The 13,705-nt window shown below is 39.7% G+C and overlaps 1 protein-coding gene across 1 annotated transcript; it reads right to left on the bottom strand.

The window, feature by feature from the left end:
• Positions 1-10,267: 10,267 nt before the first annotated feature.
• On the bottom strand, positions 10,268-13,164 carry cdkn1bb (cyclin dependent kinase inhibitor 1Bb). Its single transcript, XM_028585429.1, has 3 exons — positions 12,342-13,164; positions 11,966-12,093; positions 10,268-10,539 (listed from the first exon to the last, which is right to left on the bottom strand). The coding sequence occupies exons 1-2, from the start codon at positions 12,781-12,783 to the stop codon at positions 11,978-11,980; spliced, it is 558 nt and encodes a 185-aa protein (XP_028441230.1). The 5' UTR covers positions 12,784-13,164; the 3' UTR covers positions 10,268-10,539; positions 11,966-11,977.
• Between the last annotated feature and the right edge of the window lie 541 nt (positions 13,165-13,705).

The following is a 13,705-nucleotide window of genomic DNA, read 5'->3' as shown; positions in this document are numbered from 1 at the left end:
AGATTTCAACACTCAACCTTCTATCTTCCAATCATTCCCTTATCGACATACGCTATCTGACCTAAGCAGCAAGTTTATGTTTTTGGCATAATTGTCTCTTCAACACTTCACATAGTATTTTGGACCTTAAAACGTATTGAAAGATGTAACATTTAAACACTTGACCTTCTGTCTTCCAATCAAACTCTTATCACCCTGAGCTGACAAGAAGTTAGTGTCATAAAAAGTCATAGTAACGTACGGCAAAAAAGTCATAGTACAGCATGTCGAAAAAGTGATAAAAAGTCATAGGCATGTCCAAAAAAGTCAGTATAGCGTGTGGAAAAAAAAATTCATAGTATAGTATGTTGAAAAAAGTAATAAAAAGTAATTCCAATCATTCTCTTACCACCATAAGCTATCTGACCTTTTTAGTTTATGTTTTTGGCATAATTCTCTCTTTCACATAGTATATTGTACCTCCAAACATACTGAAACATATAAGATTTGAATACTCAACCTTCTGTCTTTCAATCATTCCCTTAGCACCCTAAGCTATCTGACCTGACACAAAGTCATTGTCGTAAAAATGTAGTAATGTATAGTAACGTACGTCAAAAAAAGTCATAGTACAGCATTTTGAAAAAGTTAAAAGTCATAGGCATGTCAAAGATAAAAAAAGTCATATAGTATGTCGAAAAAAAGCGATAAAATACATAGTATAGTATTTTGAAAAAAAGTGATAAAAAAATAATTTATATAGTATGAAGAAAAAATGGTAACACTTTACTTGAAGGTTTCTACATAACACAGTCATGACACATGAACCCTAACCATAACCCTAACCATAACCATAACCATAACCATAACTTGTCTTGACAAAAACCAAATGACACTTAGTAAAAGAAGTGTTATGTCATAAAAGTTTATGATATTTTTAATGTTTATGACACGTTCATGACAGTGTCATGTCACTCCTATGTAGATACCTTCAAATAAAGTTGTTATTGTTATTTTATACAGTTCATTTTGATAAAAACACAAGATTGCATGTATTTGCTCATTGAATAAAGGTATGGTTATGAATACATGATTTGCTGAGAAGCAAATATTATATGAACAACTGGTTGTATTGCATGGAGTTAAATTGAGTTGAGAAAATAACTCAGCAGCACGATAAATGACCTGCCTTCTGTCTCTCACACACATGCATTCATTGTTTCTTAAAGACACATATTTTCTTCAGACATTCTTTTTTTTTTAATGCATTGACTGCATGAGAGCAAAATGTATGAATGTGTGTGTTATTAATGAATATGAGATTGAAAATGTATGAATATGTGTGATAAAATATATAAATATGAGAATAAAAATGTGTAGGTGTAGGAATAAAAAAATTAATTAATGTGAGAGTGAAAATATATGTAGGTGAGAGGGCCAGAATGAATAATGGTTTGGAGACCAATAATTCTTGTTGCGTCCCACAAAAAAAGTCACATGTAAAAAAAACAGCCAAACAGGCTCAGCTGAGAGGCTGTGGCCGGTGAGCGGGGGGTAGTTATCAGGCTGTGAGGCCGTGCCTGCCCACCATGGGAGTGCTCGGGGGCCACCTGTCTAGAGAGGCCCAGGCATGTAGAGGCCCAGCAGTGCTATATGAAAGCAGATATGGGTCAACAGGTGTGTGTGTGTGTGTGTGTGTGTGTGTGTGTGTGTGTGTGTGTGTGTGTGTGTGTGTGTGTGTGTGTGTGGACCGCATCAACCAAGATTGTGACAAACAATGTCAGCAGCAGCTGATGCCAGCCACTCTGTCAGGAGTTGTCCCTAAATAGCTGAGGCCAGCAGTTGTTTAGAGGACAGTTGTTGCCGTTGCTTGCCCTCCCCCGCATTTCTTTACCATAGAATATTTGACATTCCCATTTTTGGACTTCAATCAGAAAATAGACCAGTTTATTCTGATTGGCTTAGTCTGGCTCAAAACCATCATAAAACACCCAATAAACACACACCTGTGATCCCAGAGGCAAGTAGCAATTTGCTACCAAAAAGAAACATCAGCTCATACAGAAACCAAAAGGGAGTTGATTGGAAGAATAATATTCAGTTTGTATTATAGAATTTTTGTTGGCTTATGAAAAAATAATGTACATACTTTTTTATGATTATGGTGTGTAGGCAATTTGGTATGAAAGCAGGTAACATGAGACACAGCCATTCACTTTGCGCCTAACACCTCTTAGATGTCAATATCACTGTTAAGCCTTCTCATTACTTAAGAATTGACTTGGTTTCCATGGTTTTCTTGTGGGAAATGCCACAGTGGTAAAGTTGCTCAACTAAAATGGACCCACATTGGGGCTCTGTTTTCAGGGCCCTCTGCGCCCCCTTATCCCCAACTCAGAAAACTGGTTTCCTATTCAGCCTTTCACAACGGCAACATATACAGTACGCCCTTTGACCCATTCCCTGTTTGGTCTGAGCAGGGCGACATCACGCCATGGGATAATAAATCAAGCAGAGGCCAGGAGGTTAGATTGACCCCTCGTGACCTTTGTCCTTACGAGATTTCCCTCAGCCATATGTCTGTGGCTCACCATGCCCCATCCTTCTCCGTGACCAGAGGAAAGCTCAGCATCCAAGAGCAACAGCACAAAACTGGCACAGATCAGATCCAAAGATCCGTCTGAGCTGCTCAGTTTCACATCCTGGGTCCAGCCAGCCCTAGAAACCCCACCCTGGGCTGGCTATGCTAAGTGACACTGCTGCTAATGTGTTGTTAGTGGGCAAAGGAAAGCTGGGGGCTTCCTATGCAGGTCATATTATTGGGGACTTTTCCCCCAGACAGGGAGAGAATTCCCGGCTATAAACTGGAAGGACTTCAGTGGTGCGCTGGGGTTTGGCCCGCCGAGGCAGAATGTTAGGCATGGTGGACAGCTGCACCACGGAGCTACTGTAAGACAGAAAGGGGGGTGGGCGTGATTTCAAAACAACACATAAATTATATACTGTACAAGCTTTGAATGTCAGGCTGGTGTTATGTTTAGATTTGTAAAAGTATTTTGAAATAGAAAAGGGAAGTGAAAACAGCATGAACATGGCCTAAGAATTACTAGAAAAACTTGCTGTGCAGTTATGTGTAATAAGGTTTCACTATTACACACTTCTTATTACACTCAACACGAATTCTCGGAAGTGAATAAAAACTGAGGTTTCAAGGATGATGAGGAGATACGGTCGACACAGATTTCTATCCAACCATCAACCGCTATCAAAATCCAGATCCACCTCTGTCTCTTCCGTTATTTACAGTAGTCTTTATTAACTGAACAAGTAGAGTAATAGGTCCTATGTGTGTAGAAGCAGATCAATCTTTAGATTGAATACCTGCCTCCTCTTTGTTAAATTTGCACCGCAAGGCAGCTCAAAATCCCCAAACCAGCAACACTGTAATCTGCTGTGAGTGAAAATTGAAAACAGAGTGAAAAATGTAATATTGGGGAGCCAATGGACCACATCCATGGCTGTCCAAAAGAAGAGGTAGGTTTCATATGGTGAAGAGTCTGCTTTTCTCATCAAGCTCTGTGTTGGAGAACATGTTCACTCATTCTTACGGCAGGAATCTTTTCAACACCAGAACTGAAGACCCTGCAGCGCAGAGGCCCCACGAGCCTCCTGATGAGGGCAGCAGAAGCAAGACAAAAAAGGCAAGTTAGAGAGAAGTCAGGGTATATTCATATGAAATGTGGACCAATTTATTGCTTATGAAAAGTGGAAAGTTGATGCATTTCTGGTACCAATCCAAAACAACGCTGAAGACAATTTTCCATTCCGTGTCATTGGTTTAGACACTATGGCAGACCGGCTCGGTGGATGGGATGTAATTTGATGTATACTGTGGTCAGTGTTGTCAGATGTATTTTGACTGACTGGAATTATTGCCAAATACACTTCTGCAAATGTTACAAAAAGTTGCATTATATGGAAAGATATTGCTTTATGTCAAATTAACATCACATCTTAACACACCCATGCGCTGTCATTATCATTTGTGTGGAGAAGCTCTTCTGCTAGTTCACACACAGTCACTGTACATTATGCATAAAGTTATACCACACAGATAACAAACAATTTCAGAGAAGAGGTACATCTGGTATAGGGATATGCAGATATAATAGAGGACAAACGTGTGCGTGTAAAAGTCACACACACACAATTTGACTTTCGCTAAAGGGCTGTCTCCAGCACGGGGAACTGCTACGTATCACTACAGTAACACACACACACGCAGACAAAATCCCCCTTGTCAATGAAATGATTAATTAAGTGAGTTCCTCCAACTTTACTGTTCCTATGAGTGTATGTCGGAGCCTGGCCCTAACAGGTCAAATGGGTATGTATTTAATCATTTATTTTAATGTTCAAATGCTTGGTCAATTAATCGTTTTGTAGGTCAATAAAAACATAATTGACAAAACTAATAATAATAAAAATGTGTTATGCAAATAATTTCCAAAGTGCTGTTTCCAGTTTCAGAAATATAAAGATTTTCAGCTTTTCTCAGTTTTACATCATTTTACATTTAATATTTTTGAGTTTGGTCTAACAAAACAAGCAATAAGAAGATTTCACCTTGGGTTATGGGAACATGAGATGTTTCACTATTTTATGAAATTTGACAGATTAAGTGCTTAATCGATTTTTCAAAGAAACACAACAACTTCTTAATTCATAATAAAATAATAATCAGTTGCAGGTATAGTTTTACATAAATGTTTTATTATAATCCTTTATTTAAACACGTTGTTTCATTGAGCTCAAAGTCCATTTTTTCAAGAGAACCCTTTACATAAGAGAACATTGAGCATGCACAAAAACACAGAAATCCTACAAACTACAAACACCCAATTTACATACACAACATAGTGGTTGCACATTAAGAAAAGCAATTCAAAGTGCTTGAGTGTAAAATTGTGAAAATCTTTAAACAAAACTTTTTGTAATAAGGAACACTGCAAGTTTTTCCAATTTTGTTTGAACATGGGGTACAGAATTCAAATATCCTGTGACCTAATATTACAATAACCAAGATGTGATCAGAGAGTGGGGGTAGTTGGGCAGATAGTGGGACAGCTTAATAGATGCAGCTCCCTTCTATTGGCTAAAGATGATTATTTATTTATTTATTTATTTATTTATTACATTTAATGAAAGAGGACCATAGTGAGATTGACAATAAGAGAGTGCCTTGCCAAGAAAGAAAAAAACATCTTTCTTGTCTATCTGCTCTGCACAGATGTTTCAGCTGGAAGCTCTTCCTCTATTTCTCGGCCAAATGCATCTAAACGCATCCTTGGGCATTCCTGACGGGATTACTGGGTAATCCAGGTACCATCCACTGATCAGGAGAGATAAAGAGAGAATGAGTCATAGTGAGCGTGCAGCACAGCCTGCTTGTTTTCACGTCTTGCGCTGCGTGCTTGAGCAGATTTGTCTTGATAAAAGATAAAGGCTCTTTGATAGGCTGCAGGTGCGCTGCTTTAATGAGCATTACCACCCCCAACCCCCCTTTTTTCCCTGCAAAAACGCACCACAGATGCACATCTGCACATCTGTCATTCGTTGCTCTGCAGCATCTCCCTAACGTCTCCTCCCCCTCCTCCCTGCCTGTCACTCATGCCCAGACTCTCTCACACGCTCCGCATATCACACACAGCAACATTCGAGGAACCAAAGCACGTCAGAGATTTGCTATTCAATGCAATTGTTGTTTTTTTCTGTAATGATACAGCTTTTCTCGCTCGATGAATCCAATTGAGCTGTCCAAAAAAACATTCAAATCCCAACCACTCAGGGCATTCCAGGCAGGCTAAAACAAACGTTCAGAGAAGCAGAAGAAAAAAACTACAGTAATTTCGGATGCAATTTGCCGTGCTCACAGCTTGTTAGAGGCAAGTCGGAGAAAGAAAGAAACAGAGGGAGAAAGACAGAGAGAGTGATGTTAGGTGTTTGTGGGCACTTGCTTTCCCTTCATTCAGAGCCTGAGGTGCCAAGGGAATAACTTGATGACGTGGTTTGTGGCCTGGGCAGGAAACATGGGGAGGAACTTGTGACTTTATATTAAGTGCCGGGGCGGTTAACAGGAAAAGATAACCTGTTTCTGTTGATATAGCAAGGAAGTGTGAATTCTTGGCACATGTGAGAGGTTGCAGAGAAGAACAGGCCGACGATGCCTGCCACATCTCTGATTGACTGGCTCACTGGAATTTCCTCGAGTTCACTGTGGTTTTGTTTGGGTGGCTGTGGCAGAGTGTTGGAGTGTTACAGGAATGCTTTCAGGGACCTTCCTGCTGTAAACGAAAAGGTGTTTCTTATGCAATGAGGGATACTGTTGCATCATAGTGGTCAGTCTTATCAATGCCCCTCTTGAATGACTTTGTTATCTGTGGTCATTTTTGTGATGTTTACATATAAACAGTTGAGTTTAAGCAGGCATACTCTACAAGTTGTTCAGCTCTGACTCTGTGCTGATGAGCCATTTAGAGAGAAATAACGTGGAATGACAGGGCATTATCTGTCAAGGGGTTATATGCAAGTCACATGCAGGACAGAAGAACATGATACAATTGTGCTATTGACAGGCCTGCGCAAGCCTTCCATTTCTAGAATTCAGCCAAAAAGAAATATCTGTAATTCATGAAGAAATTTGTCAGACATTTACAAACATAAACATAATTTTTCAGTCACTGTGTGTACTTAGTACATCAGTGTAATATTATACCTCCTACTGCCTGAAGAAATAAGAAAATGCCCATGTTGCACTTGAGTAATAATAACAGGCCGTTAAGACCGCTCATTGCTGTACATGTGCTCACCGTATAGATACAAAATAATGCTTTGTTAAAATGCTGCATAGTATGGATGGGATTGCCCACGCAATGCTCTTACTCAATTACATGTATGGCTGGAATTATTATACTTACAAATGTCTTTGCTTCATTGTCGTATATTTAATATATAAATTATGAATAATTCCCTGGCAATCCTTTGTGCAGCCCACAAATGCAATATGGCTCAATTTAGCTTTTATTTTCCCCATAATCTTTTAGTCCTTAAAAAAAATCACAGTAATTGTTATAATTACATTAAAAATGTACTACATTTAACGTGAATTTGCAAGTACATTTTAAAATGCTAAATAATTTGCATAGAGTACTAAAGGCATCTTATTCAAAATAGTTAACACTTTTTTGTAGTTGAATATTGCAGATTGGCTGAAACACACACTTTCTCCTTTTCTGCCTCCATCAAATCAATCAGTCAACCAAACAGACACCCAGTCAGCCAGTTAGTTAGCCGGCCAGCAGTGAGCCATCTAGTCAAGCAGTCAGACAGACAGTCAGTCAGTCAGTCAGTCAGTCAGTCTTGTGTTTGGGCGGGGTGGAGGCTCCTAGACGGGCTCTTTGTCTGAACAGAGAAGCCCCAGACACAACAGTGGTTGGCCTCGGCCCTCACAATGGCCCTCCACACAAAAGCCCACACTGGGACAATGGGTCGGGCTCAGAGTGGGGGTGGACAGCTGAGCTGAGGTCACCCACCTGCACACTTCAGGACCGGACCCACCCACGCAAACACACACACACACACACACACACACACACACACACACACACACACACACACACACACACACACACACACACACACACACACACACACACACACACACAGAAGCCCCACCCATCCAGCTTTAAAGTGCTGCAGGTGTCTTCCTGTGTCGGTGGCATGAGGAGGAAGCAGGAGGATGACGTGCAGTGAAAGGATTAATTTGGGTTTTTCAGCAGAAGATGTACCGTGACAGAAGCCGAGACACATAGTAAAGTTACTTCAGTTCAAAGAGTGTCTAGCCATGGATCAGGGCTCTGCTGTTACATACATCACTCACAATGACAAGAAATGTTTATGCAAAATAAAATAAAAAATGAATTATTACAAGTTCCATTAGAACAAACATGGATTTGTTTTGAAGCAGTTAAGTGACTACTATGTTTCTATTACATTTTTTCAGTTTCATAATATCTATATCAGGATCCCATCACTAAATATTTGAACAAAATCAATAATTATGTATAACATATTTAAATCTAAGACGATATAAGATGTTATTTTAAATCATGAATCCACAATTTTAGATTTAGGCAAGAGGTATTAAAATACACTTCCTAACTTAAATGCAATTTCACCAGTAAGCATAGCATATTTTACAAAAAAATCCATCTGTCTTCAATAATTTAAAATAGTGGGAAAACTTATCGGCAGGAACAATTTAAAATGAAAATATAATTTTAAACACACTACACAAGGCTCATAAGTGAAAACACAGCCTCTCTTTCTCACACACACACACACACACAGTGTGTGTGTGTGTGTGTGTGTGTGTGTGTGTGTGTGTGTGGTACTGAGCCTCAGTACTGTGTGGTACCGAGGCTAGTAAAATAGTAAAAAATAATTCATGGTGCAGTATTTACCTTACTGTTGAGGATCGTATTCTGAGCTCCAAGCAATTACACTTTTTTTCCTATGAAAGCCATTCCCATGATAAGTTACTGAATGTTACTGGCTGCAACAAGTGGTCTGCTTTCCCTAATCTCCTTTTCATTGAATGACCAAAATGTCAATCATCAGCCTGCTCAAAATGCTGGCGGATTCATATTGGGAGTGTCACTACATTGCACCAGACAAGTTGTAATGTACTGAATTGTTCTAAATGAAGTTTGAAAACAAAGGATGCCTTCATGCACAGAAATGCATTCACACAACTGCTGCAAAACACACTGCACTTCTAAACGCACGTTTTGGACTTTAACTGATATTTTTTTCTGCAGTTTTTGTTCTTCGGGTTAGCTTGCTGAAGGTTTAATAGATCAAACCAATGTGTGTGCATGTTATGGTGAATTTACACCAAGTGTAAAAAAACAACCACAGGTCAGATAGATATAATTTTCTCTTTTAATTGATTTCAACACATTTTATAACCACACATTACAAAATGCACATCAAATATTTTAATCAGGCTCAGTTTGCAACCTTATTGATAAGAAAAAAGAAAAAAAACCTACCAAAAATATGCTTTAACAAAATACGACAATTATAATAAAGTAAATGCCACTTTGGATAACCATAATCAAAACCCCATTTTTTATTCTACATAAAAAAGAAAGCTTGACATAAATAAGTTAGTATAATTTCTCAGTGTTTTTACAAAATTATGTACATAGGTACATTGCAAAGATTTACACAAATACACAGGCATGGTGACTGCAATTCTGTTCTCTCTCTCTCCATCCAGGTGTACACTGGTCTCTTTGAATATAACCTACACTTTAGGCAAATAAAGGGAAGCTTTTAGATGCTTGTGATGTGCACATTTGCATCCTCAGCAGGCTAACAACATTGGTGAAACAAGTACAAACAAATGGAAATTTATATCTAGGTTATCACAAAAAAAATGTGAAGTCAATTAAGGGGCACAGGCAGTGCTGGCAACCATACTGAAGCAACCATGTTTTTGGTATTCTAGGACATTCAACCCTTTTCAGAATACCTCCTCTGTGAAGAGTATTAAGGCTGATGAAACAAAAAGGAATCAAGTCAAGGAGAGGATGACTTTACAACACAAGCTGTGCAGTTTGTATGGTCTTTGTCCTTCAATATCAGAGTACCTCACAACTCCAAATCAAACACACCATTACATGTGGCTGAGGTGTGCAGGAGAACTTGATAAAAAAATAAAAAAAATAAATCATATTCCAGGATTCAATTGATGCTAAAAGCACCTTTCAAAAAATAAATATCAGATGATGTAAAGGAAGTCCTAACAGAAATATTAATTATTTTTGTCTGTATTGATTTCCTGGGGAAATAGATCTAATAGGAGAACCTGCACTTGGTGAAAATGAAGTGACCAAAGGACAAAAAAAAATATACAAAAAAAGATGAGCTACATTTGTACCATTCTTCACTGCTGAGTTAGGAAGATGACGGAGTGAAGATACACTGTTAAGAAACTGTAAGAACCCATGATTTTGTTTTAACATGTAGCAATTAGTGACAGTGCCAAAGTCACACCGCTTTTCAAAAAATAAAATGACAAAAAAACAGAACAGCATTTTGGAAACATGTATCAAACTACACTGCAATTCTTCAAGTCAAATCAAAAATTCACACCTTTTTACATAAAGGATTTGTGTTCAAATCATAATATTTTCTTATGTGCTACATATGGAGAGAAATATAATATAATATGTATATTTATTTACACACAGGTAGTAAAAAAATGAGCAAAAAAGGAAATCAAACCTAATTGCATACTGCTACATTGACTGCTTTTAGAGGCAGTAACTTTTTAATTGAGTGCCACAACTTTAGTGTTTCTATTCAGTGCTTCAACAGCGTCCTCCCCCATCTTCAGGAGAGTTGATATGTTTCTGATGCTGTGTAGTTCCTCTTCCAAAATCGGCCAACACTGAGGTTTCCCACGTAACAGGGGAAATAACATCTTCGGCTCTGTGGGGAAAATTAGATGAAAAAAAAAAAAAAAAGTAAGAGGCTGATGGTTGATACTAACTTATGATACAGCTTTATGTATGAGTGAGAATTGATAGAATGTTGTCTTGCACTTTGACAAAGAGGACGATTTATTTGAAAGCAAAAAGACAGTATCCAAAAATAGTGTGAAAAACACAAATGCATTGCAATTTCCACTGACAGTTATTGGACTGATGCAAGAATTGTTTGTTCGCTCAGTCATATCACTCTGTGCAAAAAATGATAGGTGTAAAAATAGCAGGTGTGATCATACATGAGCACTTGCACTGTTAATAATAAATTTGTAGGATTTTTTTTTAGAGGGTGTCTATCATTAGGCAAAAACAACAACTAGCACGCATGTAAACAAAAAATCGGATATTTTTCAGAGAACTATAATCTTAGCCATCCCTAAAAATACTTGACCCGTTTCCACAAATTAAAATATAAACTAAAAACTACAAGTTTAGGTATCCTCCACTGCAGCCTTGACAGTTCACATCCTGCCACGACAATGCGAAATTCATGCCTATTCTCCCTCCGCCGTGGCAAACAAGCGCACTTGATTTCAGAGCTGCACGGCTCTTCTGAACACACTCCGCAGGCAGAGACAGAGACACAGCGCGCGCACACACACACACACGCAACACACACACACACACACACACACACACACACACAACCCCCCCCACACACACACACACCCGCACACACACACACACACACACACACACACACACACACACACACACACACACGCAACCCCCCACACACACACGCAACCCCACACACACACACACACACACACGCAACCCCACACACACACACACGCAACCCCACACACACACACACACACACACACACACACACACACACACACACACACACACACACACACACACACACACACACACACACACACACACACACACACACACACACACACACACACACCCCTTCCCGTCCCTGCGCCGAGGGCAGTGGCTGCTGACGTGTTACTACTACACTGTTGTTCAGTACACTTGTTTACAGTTTAGTCAGAAACTCAGGCTCGCCATGGCAGGCAGCGGTTGTAATAAAAAAAAGGTGTAAATATGCAGCCTGGTTTTATTCATAACTCTTCTTGCATCGATCATGAATCGAAACAGGTTTGAGGGCAAAAACACGACTGAAAGCTTTGGTGAAGTCTAGCAGCTGCGGCAACCACTTTTACTCCCACTACAGCTGTAGGCTACTATTACTTATTAGCATTGCCTAGTTTACATTTGTCTTTCGAGGCAAACAGCAACTGGAAGAGGGGGACGTAGTCCGCATTTTCCACATTGATAAACAACCAACTGCAGTTCCACCATGCTTAAGCCCATAAAAAAAAAAAAGTTGCTTCAAAGCCAAAATAGTTCCTTACCGTTCCAGGCCCTCACGTTTGCCTCTTGGGACTGGTCTTTCTGGGTGTGTGTTCTGTAGAGTGGCCCAGGCTTGGACAAGTAACCTCATCTGAGCTGGTGTGTGACCTCTTATTTTGGGCCGAGGGCTCTGCAAAAGCAAAGTGAAAAGTCAGTCAAACTGACTACTACTGAAAGAAATAGATAAAAAAAAATAAAAATAAAAAAGTCACATTTTTAAGACGCACATTTTCATTAGGTCCCAATTTTCGAGATAATAAAAATATATATATTTTGAGCGACATAAGCACCCAGCCTGGTTACCTGATAACTTTACACAGACATAGCTACAGTCGGGTGAAAATAGTGGTCATTTTGTTGCAAATCTATTAACGTTACCGTGACGTGCAGGTCTTTTCCTCAGCCCGGTGCACTGTTCCGTGCACTCCATCTGCGCGTCAGACCTGTCGGTGTCTTCGCTCGGAGCCACCACAACACAGTTATGATTCCCATTTAGATCCACATTGTTATTCCCAGCAGAGAAGACTCTCTTCTCCCTCCGCGGTTGCTTGTTGTAGAAATCCGGGACGTCTCTACAATCCACTAATTCCCACTTGAGCCTGCCGTTGGCCAGCGGCGTGTGATTGGCGAAGTCGAAGCCCCACTTGGCGGAGGCAGCCTCCTCCATCTCCCGCAAATGTCCCTTTAAATCCCTCTTTAACTCTTCGTGATCCACCGAGCCGAAGAGGCTTCTGCAAGCTGACGGTTTTGGGTGATCCGACACCCGGGAGTCCGTCCGCTCCAAAGTCGGGCTCCCGTTTGATAGTCGAACATCTGACATTTCCCCCTAAATTAAGACAGAATTTTTTCAAACAGCCTGCAGCGTCCAGTTTTCAAAAGAAAAACCCACCGCTCAAAAACAACGGGTATCTCCTCGTAGCTGAGCAAGATCCAAAACAAGCATAAAACGATTTATGCCATGCATACGTCGGGCTGGAAACGGTAACGGCCGCGGTGTTTTGAAGCCGAAAGTTGTCTCCGCGGATCATCAAAACAAAGTGGCCAGGAACTGAAGCCGCTCTGTCAAATTCGTCCCGTAGTGAGAGGAACTGCAGACAAACCTTCTCAGTACCCAATATGGCGATTTAGAGATGTACTTGGGATTGAGAGTGGAGTTTGACTCGGAGGGGTGGAGGGGTGGGTGAGTGGGGGTGTGTATATGTGTGTGGGGGGGGAGGGCGATTGACACACAGAGCTATTTAAATGCGAAGAAGGCCGTTCATTGGTCAAATCGCTTAAACCCGCCCACTTTTCTTAAGGTAGACCAGCTAGTTGCAGCAGGCTTGCAACATCCAGTCTGTATATAACACCAAATCTAAGTTTTTCTTCAAATTTAAGACCGCTTTGCCAACAAAAACATTGAAATTAAAATAGCAACCGTTGGCATGTACTCAAAACTGCTTTAACACAACACTACTTTGAATACTGTGTGACAAATTCCTATTAGAAATTAACATGTTGCATTTTAATTTCAGTCTAACAAGAAAAGTGTAAAAATGTTCTAATTAGTTTATTTATTTTTAATTCAGCTATGAAATTAGACTGATTATGGCTGGTAGGCATGTATAATGCAATTTTAAAAACTACATCCAAATAGCAAAGTAAACTTCAGGGTAGTTTGAGACATTACAATTCTTTGTTTTAAATTGACCCAACTACATTTCATGCATCTTCTTTTTAAATCACCACCAACCAGTCAAATT

This window comes from Perca flavescens, chromosome 8, assembly GCF_004354835.1.
Source record: "Perca flavescens isolate YP-PL-M2 chromosome 8, PFLA_1.0, whole genome shotgun sequence".
Taxonomy (NCBI): Eukaryota; Metazoa; Chordata; class Actinopteri; order Perciformes; family Percidae; genus Perca; species Perca flavescens.
This window is presented reverse-complemented; position numbering and strand designations above follow the sequence as displayed.